The sequence below is a fragment of the Falco biarmicus genome, chromosome 4 (genome assembly GCF_023638135.1).
Source record: "Falco biarmicus isolate bFalBia1 chromosome 4, bFalBia1.pri, whole genome shotgun sequence".
In the NCBI taxonomy this organism is placed as follows: Eukaryota; Metazoa; Chordata; class Aves; order Falconiformes; family Falconidae; genus Falco; species Falco biarmicus.
Window position 1 is genome coordinate 25,731,376 of NC_079291.1, and position 17,454 is coordinate 25,748,829.

At 39.4% G+C, this 17,454-nt stretch overlaps 1 protein-coding gene across 2 annotated transcripts in view; it reads right to left on the bottom strand.

Annotated features, from left to right (window-relative positions):
- CNTNAP2 (contactin associated protein 2) overlaps positions 1-17,454 on the bottom strand; it is a 1,159,974-nt gene that overhangs the window by 75,944 nt on the left and 1,066,576 nt on the right. For both annotated transcript variants that reach the window (XM_056337119.1, XM_056337120.1), the window contains 3 exons: positions 15,971-16,216; positions 14,385-14,518; positions 741-834 (listed from right to left, as the gene is read on the bottom strand). In XM_056337119.1, coding sequence (XP_056193094.1) covers positions 741-834; positions 14,385-14,518; positions 15,971-16,216 — 474 coding nt within the window. The remainder of the gene's footprint in view (positions 1-740; positions 835-14,384; positions 14,519-15,970; positions 16,217-17,454) is intronic.

Genomic DNA, 17,454 nt, shown 5'->3' on the forward strand with positions numbered 1-17,454 from the left:
AAAAATTCAGCAATGGAAAGTAGGATGGCCTAAAAGTGAGGCCCAGGCAGTTTAAGATGCATCTGTATTGCCTCTGGAATTCAGCAGGGAAGGTGGCCAGGAAGCTGCTGCTCTGGGAAATAATGGTGAGGGCCATAAAAGGGATGGAAAATGTGTAGATGAGTGTGGCTGTAGGTGTTACGGACTTCCAATGACTTCGCTGGTGGGGCCCACTGTCAGAAAGTGGCAGTTTTGCCAGAGTGATGAGGGACAGTTATGACACAAGAGGACGCACTAGGATAAGAAGGCTGACGGCATGGTAAAGGCATTATACAAAGCATACAGTAACTTCACAGTGAATGATAATATTCAAAATAACTTCAACAACTCCTTGTAGAAGCAATGGTGTCAATGATTTCCTCCTATTCCCTCCACCTGACACTGAAAGGGTAACGAAACTTCACAGATACCATGTTACAAATGTCTCTTTATCCACGTTTGTTTTTTTCCTATGTATCAGGCAATGACTTGTGTGTTCACATCAGCCTGTGTGGCAAGGCGAACATAACCCAATAATATAACCCAATAATAACCCAATCTTCAGCTCTAACTCCAATATCGCCACTTTCTAGTCAAGAACAACACGTTGCAGCAAGTGTCCTGCTGCAAACACGGCACCCATCATTGTCCCATGTGCTTATGGTTTGCAGTATTCTCTAAAAATACCTAATAAAATAACTAGGTATAAAATGAAATCTTACCTATAACTTTTCCTAGGAATAGTGCCTTTGGGGAATTGAACTGAATGTCAGATGCTGTTGGCAGGCTGTAACTTGTTGGAGGATAGTGATCAAGCTAGGGAAAGAGAAAAGAAATAATGAATATTCAAACTGATCCACCTTCTTACAGTGCTGCTGAACAAGGTCTACTTTACGGAGTTTATGCCACCACTTACAACTCGGTCTGATATGCTCTGATTTCATTTTGATAAAGGGAAAATAACAGTTAATACCCCTCCTTCCATATCTGCCACATTCACAGTTCCCAAGACCTGGGAAATACCTGTATTGGACATTTGTTTGTTCTGGTTGCTGTCGAATCATTTCAGCTTTTGCTTGTGTTCTTCAATATAGTTGCTAAAATTAACAACAGCATGAAATATGAGAACAGCTTATTATTTTAATATAAGATTTCCATCTGGGACCTATGTTACTGCTAAAGCTAGATTCATGTAGCTCAGAATCTGAGACTAAAGCAGGTGCTGGGCACTCTCCTTTTCTTTCAGAAAACTCATAAATTAGTAAGACATACTTTTTTGCACTTCATGTTTGTAATTTTCTTGTTGTAAATGTTGTTTGATTTGATGACACCTAGTGAAACCTAAACATAAATTCAGGAGTAATCAACTTAGCTAGAGAGTTTAATCTGTAGGAAACTCATACTGTCCCCGACATGACTAAACTATCACATTAAATCAGTACATTTTTTCCTGGTTTTCAACTATTTAACAGAAAAATGTGAAGAGAGAAGAACGAAATAAATTGCCTATGCTTAGTAATAGCACTACTAAGACTGTTCAATACAGCTCAATAGAGTTTTGATGTTCACATTTCATAAAGGTCATTGGGGTGAATTTTCATCTTTGCTGTTGTTATTTATTTTCTTGGCTTTACGTGTTTATTGCAAAAGCCTAAAGAGGGAAGAACCACAATTGTTTATTTTATTCTGGCTTCGTCTTGGAACAAAACAGGACAGAAACTTATATATGTGATTTAAGACTTTGCAGAGTGTAATAGACTGTGGAAGTAATTCTGGAGAAACCGCAACGCTAAAGGGCATACAATTTTTTTCACACATCCTTTTGCCACATTTCTAATTTCAAAATATTAGTAGCTTGGACTAGTTTGCTTTACTGATACTGCAAATGTTCAATTCAGTGGTTAAAAGTAAATGAAGGGCAGATAGTGTAGAACTGAAGGGCTGAATCCCACATTACCCTTCAACACTGTGAGCTCATGTACTTGGAAAGCCTACTGATGTCATGCCCATGAATCTGCAGAAGCAATCATCTTAAAAAAATAGGATAGCTGGAAAAGAGGGATCCTGCCTTTCTTATATTACCCCATAAAACTCCAATAAGGGAAGTATATATACATAATAGACAGGAAAAGTTTTCTCTGCAGATGACAAAAGAGGTCGACCAAATACTTATGCTCAGAAATTATTTTTATTTGATCAAAACTATTTTTCATGCTGATTATTGAAAATTTGGCCACGATTGTTTATTAGCATGACTACTGGCTATTTCTCCAATTTTAACCTGTAGACTTTTGAGGTAAATATATGGGAAAACACAGTTTCATCTTCTTACTCAGAAACTATGAAGTTTCAGTTTGTCCAGGGCATCCTGAGCAGCTTTTCTTGGATTTTTAATGAACATCAGGAATATATATTTTACCTGAATAAGTTATGTAATTTCAAATAAAAAAAGAGTTATTTTTGAAAGGGTGTAGTCAGGCAAATACAAAGGGTTAAAATACGAAACAGATCTCAACCTTAGCCACAGCAGGTCCTACTAAGTACAAACCCCAGTTAAGTGTTTGCTATTGCTTGCCCTGGTGGAAGGGAAATCGGTGTCCCAACACCCAACATCGCAGGTGTCAGACCCATTGTCAATGTGATCTACAGGCATACCAGGTGAAAAAGATACTCTCTTCTTATTTCAGAAGACAAATAGGAATAGCTCAGAGCTGTCATGGTATTTACCATGACATATTACCAGAAACTAAAGGTATAGGCTTTAGAGAGGTCCATCAGCAAAAAAACTGTGAAAAGACTGATCCACAACCCCCTGATTCTCCAGCTGCTCATATGCCAAGACTTTAACCTCATGTAACTTCTTTGCCTGCAGTGGACTTACTTCTGTTACCTTCTCACTGCACAGCATTCATCTTCTAGGTTCTGCTTTTATATTTATGACTTACAACATGCTGAAGTAACTGATAAAATAACCCGGTGTACCACCATGTACATTGGTATTACCAACAGCATCAACATTTAAGTTCTTCCTTTCCCCAAATGAATCTGGAGCAATGTTTAAATATTTCTTTTTATTGTAACTTGGAATCTGAGCACCAGGGTTCATCAGAGCATCATTATCTGATGTTAGATATTAGTATCTGCTAAGATACTAATAAATCATAATAATTATTATTAATCTATCATTTAATTTGTCAATGTATTGTGGGTATCCTAGAGCTGTAGCCATGGTCCAGGTGTCCATTATCACAGTAACTATTAGGAACAAGTAATAAAAAAGTCATCCCTGCCAATATACAAGCTGCCTCTACTTGCAAATGCTAATTGTGTCTGCAGGACATACTTGAAAATGAAAAGTCAATTTAAATGATGAATTACTGTGAGCTTTTACACTCACAAATACAGAATATCAAACCCTGCCAGCTGTGATGTGGTGAAATTCCCTTTGTCTCCAGCGTTCAGACTGTGGAAAGGCTGGTCCATAGCGGATTAAAAGAGAGGCAGTCTATTAGCTGTGTAAATCTAGAGTTTGTTTGCAATACCGGGTCCCCACCAGGCTATCCGTCTGGTACAGCAGCAGCTCGGAGGTCTGTGCTTTTACCTTTAAGCTGCTCTATAATTTTGCCCCAGAATATCTAATACATCACCCATCACCCAAAGCTTAGGTTTTGCACTTCAAGTAATCAAACATGCTATATTAGCTAGGAAGCTCTTTCTGAGGCCACGATGGAAAATCCTTTCCACCGTGCTATAATAAACTGATGCAATATACTGATGGGCATTGCAAACCCCACCTTGCTCTGGCAGGCAAGCTCTCCAGCCTCGTCTTTCCTAGCAAAAATACGTAACAGCAGACACATTAAACCAAGTAAAAATATACCATTACACTATGAGTACGATCCCAAAACAATGATACCGTATTTCACCGAATCCCTCAAACTGGTGTGTGGTCATAGGTTGCACATCTCTGGAAACAGGGATGGAGCCATTGTTTTGGCAGAGGAGCAGAGGGCAGGGAACGAGCACCCTTGCCTTCTCCCCCCTTTTTTTCCCTGATTCCTCTGGGGAATCCCTCCACAAACACATCAGGGAGGCAGACTCCTACTCACACCTGCACACTGGAGTCCTCCAGCAGGACTTTTGTGGCAGAGCTCACGGTGAGGGGCTGCAGCAGGGCGTGTCAGTGGCGAGCCCACACAGCTTTCTGGTGCAGCCAAAAATGAGTCAAAGATACAGGCAGGTGTGCACCCTCTTCCCCTCGCCTTGGAACAGTTTAGTTAGCCGTCATCTTGGCCAGATTGAAAAAAAAACCTCCAACAACAAATTCGTCTCCCCTTGGGACTTCGGTGTGTCAGAGCAACCATCATGTTGTGGAGGCAAAAGAAAAGATCCCGCTGTGTGTGGGAGCAGGGAGAGTGACGCTGCGGGGCTCTAACAGACACAGCTGGCTAACTGCTTACAATTATCAAACTGACCTCTTGTTCTCAATCCATATCTGAATCTATCTACTCACATATATTTTTTCCAGATCTCACTGAAGTAAAGGAAAGATTTCAGAATGGCTTCAGCTATAAATTTTTTTAACGACTGCAGTTTTGGGTAGTTTTGATTCCTGGTTGAAATCAATCTCCATTTAAAATCTGTTGATAATTTCCTGGCCTTGCCATCAGTAGCGGCACCCATTTCTATGAGTGACAGAGCCAGCTCCTGCTCCACTGCCAGCTCTGGCATCATGTCCCGTGGGGGGATGCCTGCATCACTTTCCACTGTGCCCTTCTCTCATCCCAGCACCTGAAATTAAATGGTGCACCATAAGACAAGAGTGAGGGAATAGTGAGGTTCCTGCCTGCTCGCTGTTATGCCTTGCCTTCGTTCTAAACTAGTGTTATCTAATAACAGAAATCTTTTTTTTTTTTCGGGGCACTTAACCTAGGATTTCTTTTTAGGTCAGGGAGTTAAAGGACGAAGTTGAATTCTTTTCAAAGCTGTGTGTGACTGCCATCCAGTGGGGGCTCAAGTGCAAGCAGCTGGAACTGAGCAGCCTGCAGTCTTGGGTGTGAAATACTAGGCTATCAATCTAATGTAAGACACATAGTAAAAAAGGAATTACTAGTGTCAAATGATATTCGAAAAAAGATATTACATTATGTAATGAAAATTAAATAGAACCTCTGCATACACAGAGGTTGGTGTCATGAATTTGTATTAAATTACAGTTTTTAAATTATATTTAAGATATTTCATTACAGCTACTTTTCTTTAAAAACTCATTAATTTCATTTGAGCTTAATATAAACACACAGCGTGGCTTTGAGTATTACACAGAAGAAAGCAGTGGCAGTTTCGGAGGAACTTGCAGTTTCAGTTCTCAAGTCACATCATGCCAAGGCAGACTGCCTTTATCTGAAGTTGCTGGGATTTAGGCAGAAATTCAATAAAATGCTATTTCTTTTAAATTACTGTTCATTTAGATAATAAAACTAATCTTGACGGGACTGCTGAGATTAAGAGGCATATCAATCTAAAGACAAATATAATGTCTAGATCACCTTAGTAGTCTTGGGAAAAAAAAAGAAAAAGGTATATATACATACACACACATTATGTTCACTCTGTGATAAATCTACATCTGTGTCATTGTCAATCCAGCCTGCATGTGTGTACTGCTATAAAGCTAAGACTTTTCTTTATGTTGAAGACATTTTATATACATAAAAAATAATTCAAAATGATACAGAATAATGATGTTGTAAGGCTTAATCTCACAGCATTTGAAGTCAATACAGTTTGCTATTCACTTCAGTAGCAGCAGGATAAAGAAGGTGATGTGTTACCATCGTGACCAACCAAGGCATTTCTCTTCTGCTCTGCATTATTATGATGACTTAGCACTTGTATTAAAAAAGCTTCTCTAGCCCTGGACAAAGGCTTTTTGTGCTAAGTGCTATAATATTGCATGACAAAAAGAAGGTTCCTGCTCAAAAATGCCCACAAAGTTAGAACAGACTAGGCATGAGAGCCCAAGGAAGTAACAAGGTGGCATGCAGGTGGTTAGGTGCAGCTCCCCCAGGTATGACCACAATGCCCGAGAAAGCAGGAAGCTGGCTATGGCAATCCAATAGGGGATATATGACTTCTTAGCGATGAAACGAAGGTGATTATTCCTCTGCTGAAAGGTTAGGAAAAAACTGACAAACAATATTTTTAGTATCGTGATACTTGAAAAAAAAAAATTAATACAACAGAAAAGGAGCAGATTCAGGTGGCAAGTGTGTAATTCCTTGGGCTGATCAAAGCCCCTCTTGCTGCAGTTCAGCTCCTTCCTTAACGTGGCACTAGTGCTTCGCTGATCTGTCTCTGCCAGGTTAGTTCCTTCACCCAGGTTACTGTGGAGCCAGAGCAGGGACAAACCAAAGGCTCTAGATAAATAGTGGATCCAGAGAAAAAAGCAGGACCATAAACCCAGCCTTTTTTACTGGCTTAGACTGTCACTGACCTGCAGGCTCACTGCCCATCTGGAACACGGGAGGAGGCACATGCCTTGCCAGCATGATGTAAGGTGAACTTAAGGTTTGCATTGTGCTTTGAGCTCTTCAGCAGAAATGTATATAGAGGTATAGTTAATCCTGTTCTAGGAACCACTCCAAATCACTCTTCCTGGTTTAATGCATTGATTTAGCCTTTTGCAGGTGTTTTTTTTTGTTGTTTGTTTGTTTTTAAATAAATGTCAACTGCAGTCTTTATTGATAAAGTTTTTTTCAGGGATTTAAATTAGAAAGGTGATCCACATGTGGCACAGACACAGAAAAAACAGCTGTATTGCAGAAAAAAACCAAAATAAATACAAAGGGCTTTTTTCGGTTTTCTATTTAAAAATTTGAATCCTTTATGTGCAATAAAGTTGTATATATTCCTGTAGCTGCTGCTGTGATAAATAGTGTCAGGGATAATTTGCCTTACTGTAAAGAAATACAAAAATTGGGACAGAATTTAAATGGAAATGTAGATACATAACTCAAAATGTACCAGAAGCACTGATAAGGAAAAGGACACTATTTAGTCTGGCTGCCTTCAATTGGAACAATTCTCTGATGCTTCTTTCACATATCTGTTGACTTTTTATTGCTCTCTTTAATAGATGAATTACAACAAATGTTAACAGAAGCAATAGCAGGTCATATAATGCCAAGTTGTTAAAATTAAAGACATCTACTTCAGGTACCTAAAGATGACTTTCACAGAACATTAATTTGTCCAGTGTGTGCTGCTATAATAGAACGCACCTATTTCACGTGAAGTTTTGACTTTCTTAGGCTTAGCCTTAGGCTCTGAAAACACTTAATGATTCTTTTGTTCTTTCTTCATTTCTTTAATGCCAATAAAAAATAATGCCAAACCAGCAACCATACAGGCCAAGGAAAATACACATTTGTCACTGGAACAACATTATAGAAGGAAATAGTCTCAATCTAAGGCAATGTACGTAACACGTGCTGCGAGGGGGTAGGTGGGCTGGTACACACTGCAGACCTTTGCTCTGCTCCGCTCCACAGGCTGGCGAGCTCTCGAGCTGCACCACACTCCCTGGTGCTCTGCATGCCCTAGCTTTATTGCCCAGGGACAGGACGGTGTAGGGTGAGGAAGGCATATCCCTTTGGGTCTTAGTCATGATATGTGGCCTAGGGATGGCCGAAAGGTAGGATAAGACAACTGAAAAATCCCTCTGAACCCAGCAATACAGGCTCTGCTGAAAAGATGTGAGAAAGATGGACATGTGGAAGAGTTCCTCTCCTGCGGAGTGGTTTCACAGAACAGATAGTATGTTCTTCCAAAAGGCCTCAAGGTTTGAAACTGTCTCAGCTGATGCAGAGAGAAGGTAAAACTTTTGAAAAGATACGTACTTCAGCACCTGCCCCTGCCCTTCTGCAGCAGCTGCGGGGAAGGCTCAGCATTCACAGCCATGGAGCCCCAGGGTGAGATGCTGTCCCCAGGTGGAGCTTTGGGGTCATGTTTTCCCCACTGTACATCTGCCACTAAGAGAAAGATCTGACTCATGTTCTGGTCTTCATGGTAGGGATATTCCACCCTATCATTTGCCAATGAGTGAAAGGAGTTCTTGTTTATTGAAAACATTTTGTCTGACTTTCAGCCAGCTGGGATACGATGGGGATGTGCTGACTTCTCTTGGCAGGTGCCACTGCCCAGCTCCGTCGTGCACAAGACAGAAGAAACAGTTCCTTTATGAGCTTCCTGCCTACCCATAACTGCCGTCTGTACCTGAAAGATTGTAAGTCACACTGTAAAATAAAGAAGTTGTGTCAATTCAGTGAAGGATAAAATCAACAAAACTGCTAGGAGCTCAGGGGCATCCTGTGTGCACAAAAGAACAGGTGAGAAAATTATTAATCAGTGAATTATTCATTCATTTCTGATTCTGAGGCATATGATTTAAATTCTGTTCAGCTGTTTCTTGCTGTTGTTCACAGACTCTTTTGAGAATTGAACACCTTGTCTTCTGCAACATCAGTAAAATCATTATATTTGGAGGGAATTTGACATGCAAAGATCAGAGTCAGTATTTCTTTATATTTTGGAAAACAGTTGGAGTTTAGGGTTCTAGGAATTGGATACTATATCAATATAAGTTTTGTTTTATTTTCAAAATTTCTCATATCGATACCTTTTCATGCTAGTTTGTCACCTATTTGTGAAAAAAACCACCACCCTGTATTTTCAAATCTGAGCAAAACCCACCTCTTGGTGACTCAGACTTTGAAAAAAGAGCTTAGCAGCTATGGGTAAACTTGAGGGCTAATGCATTGAACATGCAGATGTAACAGATGATTCTGCTGTAGAAAATGGTCTGAGTTTGCCTTTCTGTTGCACCTGCCTTTCCAGTAGTACATTGCCAGTGCAGAATGGCAACGTGTAGTAGAAATGATGTATCTCTAGGGATTTAAAATAATTCATTTCAGCAGGAAGGCCTTTACTATTAATAGAAACATTGATTTATTTCTTTTTCTCTGAATCAAAACCTGCTTGGAAATTTATTAAATGAACTTTGAATATAATATAATTACCCGATTATTAGGAAAAAAAGCAGAGGGTTACAGTTGCATTGATATTACCTATGTTTTACATATTTACCTGTGGTTAATGTCCTGGATATTTAAAACATGTTTTATTCATGCCAACTTCTACAGAGTTTGTAATACTGTCTAGCTGTTTTCTTCCAAATTACAAACAGTACTTCCCCATTCCCTACCAGCCAGTGAAATGCTAGTTAAACCAGTCTTCAAATCAGTCAGAAATCTAGACTATTTGCAGCACTGTCCAAAGGGTGCTGTGGCAGCAGGTTTGCCCAGAAAATGAAGGAAATAAATAAATAAATATGGCATTTCTAAATTGTTTTGATGGCATAGCTACCATTAACATGCTATGGTAAAGGTTTTCAAAATGTGACTTAATGGGAGAGTTTTCAGAGAAGTGTTATAAAATTGATTTATGCCTCAAAAATTATAGACTTCTGGCGGTAAACTAAAATAGTTCAATCTATTTAGCTTCTTACAGACAAGATGAAAAGATGTTTTAATCAGCATCTTTAAGAAAGTGTGTTGGGGAATGACACCTGACACCAAACAATTCTTTCATCGATCAGGCATAGACTCCAAGATCCCAAAGTTAAATGCTGAAGGCTGCAGAATTCAAACTATAAATTGGGTGCAAATCCTTTAGAGGAATGGCACTCAACCATTGGAAGATGTGGCCAAAGGATATGGTAAATTTTCTATCATTTGAAGTCTTTAAAGCTAGATAAAATGTCTTTCTAGAAAATGTGTTATACTGCTATGATTACTTTTCCAGCTAGCTGCAGAAAATCATTTGGTGAAATTTTATAGCCTCTGTTAAGAAAGAGCTCAAACAGAGTGATCATATTCTGTTGAGGCTTCAAATTATACGGAACACGATAGTTAGGCATGATTCTACAGCAACAATAATGATACGAGGTGAAATTATAGCCTCACTGAAGCCTATGAGAAAGTTCCCACTCCCTTTAATGAGACCAAAATTTATTCTATAATTATAAAAATCTTTGATATATTCATTGCATTTAAGCTTGGGATTATATGTAGACTGCTTTGCCCCACTTCACTCATTTTATTTTATACTTTGTATTAGTTTTGAATTATGTTTGTATGATTTACATTTTTTAAGCATCTAGGAGTTTGCAAATGTTATCTTTTTTTTAAGTAGTGCAGAGTTCGAAATGGAAATCAGAGAATGGACTTGGAAAAACTCTGTTTCTTCTTGGTTTCATTTGGGTAAGGGTCAAATATTTCATTGATTATTTTTCACAGAAGATGGGTATTTCTCCTGCTTGCCTCTGGTGAAGCTGGAAAATGGAGATCCATGTAAACAAATTTTCTGGATTACTCTCAACCCTACAAACAGATGACTTCAGGTCAAGATTTCCTTGAAGCCTCATTATTAAGTTCACTTTCAATGCATTCAGCAATTAACATCGTGAACATGTGCTATTGTTGGGTATAGCCTCTCTACCACAGTTCTCCATATAGTTCAAGCCTGAAAGAGAGAACTGCCAGCTATCCTTCCGTACGGTCTTCTGGGCAGGTGTGTGCTGGCTGCGGACGGTTGTCCTGGAAGGATATGGATGGGTTTGGGACACTGGAGTCTTGGAGAAGTTGCTCAGGTCTAATACTTTTCAGGAACAAAGAAGGCTGTAACGCCTAACCCATTCCTAGCACTGGCTTTAAAGCAGCATGAAGAACTGGCTATCTGTTGGGAATGCACAAGGATGTCTTAGTACGGAAGCTGAAAGGCCCGATCCAAGTCTGTTGACAATCAACTTTATTTGCCTGAAAATTAAAGCACATCATATGGTTTGGGTGTGGTTGGGTTTTTTTCCTTTTTTTTTCTTTTTTTTTTTTTCTTTTTCATTTCTTTTTTTCTTTGCAACATACTGACATAACTTTGTGCAACAGACTAGAAAAGTCTCTGATTCAGATTCCACACTTATTTTATTCTGGAGACACAGATAGAGGCAGGAGGTATGAGACTTGCACTAAGGATGCAACTGTTGCAGTTCTTGAAGGGACAATTTAAAGCCTGCTGGAGTCCATGGAAGGCCTTTCATTGGCTTCAATGGGCTTTGGATCAGAACCTCTGCTATGGAGTTTTTGTCCTTGAAGTTCTTAAAAGAAGATTTTACTGATGTGTGAATGATGTTAATCACCCATGAACACTTGGTAAAGAGTGATCTGGTTTTTATGATATGAAAAATACCCTGCTGAAGCATGAAACCTTTTAATGAAGTCAAACAAAGTAAAACTTGCCCTCTGTGACCTAAAGCTCAGTTCTTGAAATGTCATTTACTGGGATAATGCATTCCCCATCTGTCAGTCTGGGCTTTTGCTTGCCACAGGTGAACTAATGCAGCCTTGGAGGTGTGCCACAGTTTACTAGTAGCTGGTATTTTACTAGAGGGGAGAGCTAGGAATTCTTATTAGCAAATGTTAATATTGCCCACCTCGTGGAAATAACAGTAAGCAAATCTTTGTCCTTGAATTTATGTATTTTGGTTTTTCTGCCACTGAAGTCAGTTGTATATCCTTCGTCTTGTCCTTGAGAAACCACTAGCATCGCAAATAGGAGCTTTTTATTTAATGTAGGACTAATTATTGATTTGACTGCTGTCAGTGAACATAGAAAACGGAAATATAAAAACCTTTCGACAGAGTCTTTGTTACCACCTTTTGTCTTGACTGTTGGTATGTTAGGAATAGAGATGCAATCCTAACAAAAACAATTCACACTAAATATTTGTTCTTGTTTCTTACTGTATGGATACACAATATTGTGGATATGTGCATTTCAAAGCCCGCTTCAAATTCTGGTTGATTGGACAGTAACTGTGATTTTATGTAAGTAACCAGTGCTCTCCTTGTCTGCCAGCATCAGGTGAGGTCTCACGGAGTTCAACGGTGTGTCTTTTACTGTATTTATACACAAGTGAAACTCCTGAGAATCACGCTAAAACTTCAGTTTGCATGGTTCGTATGGTAGCAATTTATTGCCTGGCTGCAGATTTTTTAAGTCTCTCTGGCATTACAGGGTTATTACAGTAAGTTAGAAAGACAGGTATTCTAAGTATGAACTTGCTATTAAGATCTCAAAAATACTGAGTGCTCTTGAATTGAGGCTTTGATGAGAAATAAATCTTTCTCATGACACTTTTATGCCATGTAGAGATGTGGCAGTGTGAGCAACAGCACCTGGCAAGCAAGCTGTCTTCTTTAAAAGCAAGCAAACCAGCTGCTCATCAGGTTGGAGAAGGATTTAGCAGGAAATAAAAGTCTACTCAAATGTTCATTGCTCAGATCTGCAAGAGAAAACTCATAGTTTACAATTTGTCTGCTGGATACTGAGAAAAATAGTATTTATATCTTCTGTATTTTCAAACACTGGGAAGAGTCTATCTTTGAAAACAGGACTCATTTTCAAGTGAACAATCTGCTTAACAGATCCATTTTGGTTCATATCAGTTCTCAAATTTGCAGAATGTAACCGGATAAGTAACAAAATCAACTCCCTTATGGAGAACAAACAAAACCTGATAGATCTTCTGTTTCAGGATATAGTAGGGGTAAGATTTCTGGATTTGCTTTATATGGGTCCCTCCATTCCCTATTCTTGCATATGCAGCAGACAGATTGTCTCATTTAATAAGCCTCCAATGTATCTGCTTTCTGGTAACATAAACCAGCTGTGTTTTAAGCACACTGACCAGATTAAGACATTTTTTACCCCAGTAGAGCAATGCTAACCAAAATGTTTCTGGCTTTTCAAAGCCAGATAGGTAGTGGTCTCACAAAACACTGGGGAAAAAAACCTGACAGACCCCAAATGTAGGCGAGCTGACTCAAGGCTGGCATACTGAACTGTGTACGTGCTTTCCAACTGGGCAAGGTGTCTCAACTGATCCCTTCAGAAAATCATTTATTTCGTTTTACATCTGGCTAAATCAGCCAGCTATGACTCCATAGGAAACATGCCCTACCTCCCCAAACCAGAAGCATTTAACAGCAGAAGGGTACCGAACTGTAGGTCTTCTTTAGCTTCCATTTAGCAGTAAGAGAAATAAATCCAAATGTAATAGCATGCAAGAAAGGTGCATACATCCAAATGTGTTTGGATCCAAGATGCATCCAAAAGTGTTTGGATGTATCACCTGAATATTTTTTAGGTTATCTGGCATTTTGCAAATAATTTTATGACAATTCTACTTCAATGCATTCAGTGTTATTCTGAGTAGTGAGAACCCCCGTCAAATGAAACTGTAATGCACTGAAGAGGTTTCCTTTTGATGCCTTAAAATAATAACTGCCAGGGATCTACTTTAATCCTTAGGTAGATAATACTGTGACAGCTACTATCCTTCACCCTTTGGCTTGGTTCCCAAGGAGACTTCCCCTGTTTATATTTCACTTGTTACTGGTTTTGGTTTGCTTCTCATGGACTCTCAAACCCAGATTAATCTATCCCATCCACCTGACTCCCCTGCCAACCAAATTATCCTCATACCCTGCTGCAATCTTCATGTTTGCAGATATGACAACCAGGGAAGGAAGACAGTGCTGTAATGACCACAGAGAGAAAGCTGCCTAGAAATATTGATTGCTTCTTGCAGCACTCTCCTCTGTTATTTAAATAGTATTATACTACCTCAAAGGTTTGTAAACTGAGATACAGGGAGGTGAAGTTCCTGCCTGTGCTGTATCAAAACCTAAATAAGCCAGAGCTACATGCCTTCACTAATACCCTGTCTCAGACTCCTGTCACACAAACACTTCAGCATCTGCTCATCTTTGCAGAACAGCTCTTCTGATTTCACTGGACTGCAGGGTAAATTTAAATTTAAAGACATTCTCATTTGCAGACTCAGGACTTATGGCACGCTATTTAGTTGTCTGTACGTCAGGCTCTACCGCCATTTAAGATGCTGCAGGGTACCCCTCCTGGCTTCCAGCTGCCGCTCCAGAATGGTGCAGGTTTACCCTAAGTCCCATGTTATCTATCAGCCCAGATGTCTCTGATGCCCTCGAGCATCTACAGTGACACCTGTATTAGCCCAGCTGTCATCACGCTAGCATGAGCATTTCAGAACAACATGACTTGATGCAGTAGAGGGAAAGAATATCTTCTATTAACTCCTAGGAGCACGATCAGCAGGCAGAACCTGATCTACTGTACTTCTGATTTCCTAAATCACACTGATTTCTTCAGAGGGATGGAGACTCTCTAAGCTGCAAGCACCAAGTCATGGAACCAACGCACGCACAGCTTACCTGCAGTACTATGTCCCGTCCACTCCGCGTGATGTTAACAGTGTGGGGCTGTCCATTAGCCATGTTTCTGTGGTCCACATCAATGTTATATGGCTCTTTGGTGCCTCCTAGGCTGTAACGAATTTGCAGATTCCCTAGTGAAAGAAACGTGAAAAGCACCCTCAGGTGTTTTGATCTTTATTCACCAGCTGTTTTCCCCTCTTCATTTCCACATACACCTGTTCACATTTTACACTTAAATTGCTCTCAGAGCTGGTCTCTGCAGTAGGAAAGGAGATAGCGGTTGAGATTATAGAGCTGCTGGGCTGAAACCGGCTTCTAGTTTATAGCCCAGAAGTGTGACAATGACCAGCATCTCAAAACCAAAGTGTCTGCAAACATCCCAGACTGCAAACCACACAAATCAGAGCTGTGCCTTGAACAATATGGACAGATCTGCGCACATCAAGTGGCACTGTGTTGTTGAGATTATTATCTTTGCTGCAGTCAAATTCTTTGAAGTAAAACAAAGAATGATGTTTTCTAACGAATCAACCATTGATATGCATTGAATAAAGGCAAAATTACAACAAATTAACAGTGACACATAATGCACACAGGGGACTTTCTTGCTCTCACAGTTAATTGTTGTTGACGGGTGACCGTCTGGACTTTTATGGAAATTTAATATAAGGTGAGATGAAAACCTCAGGTTATATTGTTAGAAAAGTATAGTTAAAAGTGGTTAGTTGATATTCATGACATACTGCCAGAGAGAGACATTTTTTGTCTGCTCTTCATAACAAGTTTTAATATTTGATTAAAATGAAGGATGTTTGAAAAGGGAAATGCAGACCTCACTATTGATAAAAACCGGAAAAAATCTGGCCCAAAAGAGCAGCCCTAGACCTTTATAACTATCGTTTAGATGTCTGACATGGGATTTCTGTCATGTACCTTCTTTCTTCCCCATGAAGGGGAAAAAATGAGTCGCATGTAGAATACTTATATTAACTTATCCCATAAAAGAGAACAGCAGTAAAAACATCCTAATTAAGATTTTCATAAGGCACTAAGGCACTATTTGGAATCAAAGTATATTCAGTTTACATACAGTTTTAATACTGTAACAGCAAATGATCCATATCCAACCTTCAGCCATCACCAAATATTTAGGACCTTATATACTGTGCTGTATCCATATTTAAGCCACCTCAGTGGGTATCCAGATTTTAAGAACAGTACATTACACTTTCCACTGACTACTTCTGATACTGCCATGAGTTCAGCAGTTAAGGTAACTAGATGTGGATGCCTGCTTGTCCCCTCCATAATGCTAGTTCATGGCACGGATCTGTTACAGCATGTTTTTCAGGTGGTGGTGGATTTCTGTTCTGTTTTGAAAGGGAAGGTTGGCTAATGAAACCCCACCAAACTGAACAGTTAAATCTAGTACAAGTGCAATACAGGTTCGGGTCCCATGTACTTTATTTTTACATGACAAGGGTGAAGAGACTTTCTCATTAATTCAGAGCTTCAGCTGAATATCACACTGGTGTTATTATCAATTGTGCCTTCAATGGAGAGACCCCAGAGCAGTTGCTTACCGGATGGCTTGACAAGCACAGCCATGAAGTCCTGGGTATAGGAGCTGATGTACAATAAGACACAAGGGGACTTGGTGGTACTGAAGCTGAAGCTGAGCGCTTCTTTATTCAAGTTGAGATCAGGCGCTGTGGTCTCGGGATCCGTAGAACTCAAAAGTGTTCGGCTAACTAAATCCTTCACGCTAGTCCCTGGGGAGTGGAAGTTGTAACGAAGCCACATTCCCTCTTCAAAGAATGCTCCAACATCTTGAACATAAAAGAAAAAAAAAAAAAAAAAAGAAAAAGAGAAATTAAACATACTGACACCTTTTGGTTGAAACATACTACTACGGACTTAATCAGTACTAATCTGTGCATGTTTCTATTGCTGCATTCTTTAAGCACATTGACAATATTTAGGTCAAGAGCCTCACTGTTTTCCAATAACAATGAAGAAGAAAATCTCCATTTTATTTGTGGGTACCTGGATCCCCAGAGCAAAGGAAAGATTTCCTTTGGGTCACACAGAAAGTCCATACTTATATTGCATATATACAGTACTACAGAGCAGAAGAACCCCACTTTAGATTTATTCTCACTGAACTCTTGCAGCTGATAATGCTCCAAAAAAGGAGATATGAGGAAGGGAGATTTAAGGAACACAATAAGTAAACACTGTCAAGGAAAAGGAAAATCAGCAATTCTGATCAGCAAATTTGAGTGGATTTGGAAGGACCTCACAAAGGAATGATGGCAATTCTAGCACCTGAAAGATATGAAATAGGATTGGACACAATGCGAGAAAGCTCTCCAATGATAGCACAATTCTTCATGAAAACTGGATGGAGTTCACAAGGATGCCCTTATGGGGAGAGAAAATTAACGAGTGAGCTTCAGAACAAGGCAAGAGATGCCTGAACTGCAGCTCCCAGGAGGTGCTACCCAGGCAAAGTTTTCAAACCAACCTGAGACAAAATGTCATGTTTTAACACTCTTGACAGAAAATGAAACTACTTTTGGCAGAACTAATACTTCCAGCTGAAAAAGCATTGTTATTACTTCTCATAATATTGCAGCCCTGCCTATTTCTTAACATTAAAAACATAATTCAGAGTTGACATTCTTACAGTGAAGGCTGATTTTGACAGCCTCCTGTGGGAATCACAGCACAGTTCCCTGCCATTGGAAGTGTGTAACCTGTGAAATCTTTTTGGGCTCGCCGGACTGGCTTCCTATGGCAGCCATTCATTGAGTGACACTGTGGTCCTGGATAGACTTTGCTGTCTGGGAAAAAGTCATTAAAGGAAGTTTTTAAATTACATGTGAACTTCATTTAGAAAGTATGTTTATGAACATTTCATAAAGGATTAAAGAATGATAAATAAAGATTATGACCATAGCATACGAGTACTGTATTTAAAGAACGGTTATAAGTAATGTTTAAAGAGGCGAGCAGTCTTTTAAATTTTTTTTTCATCATTTACTACCTTCCTACAATGCCACAA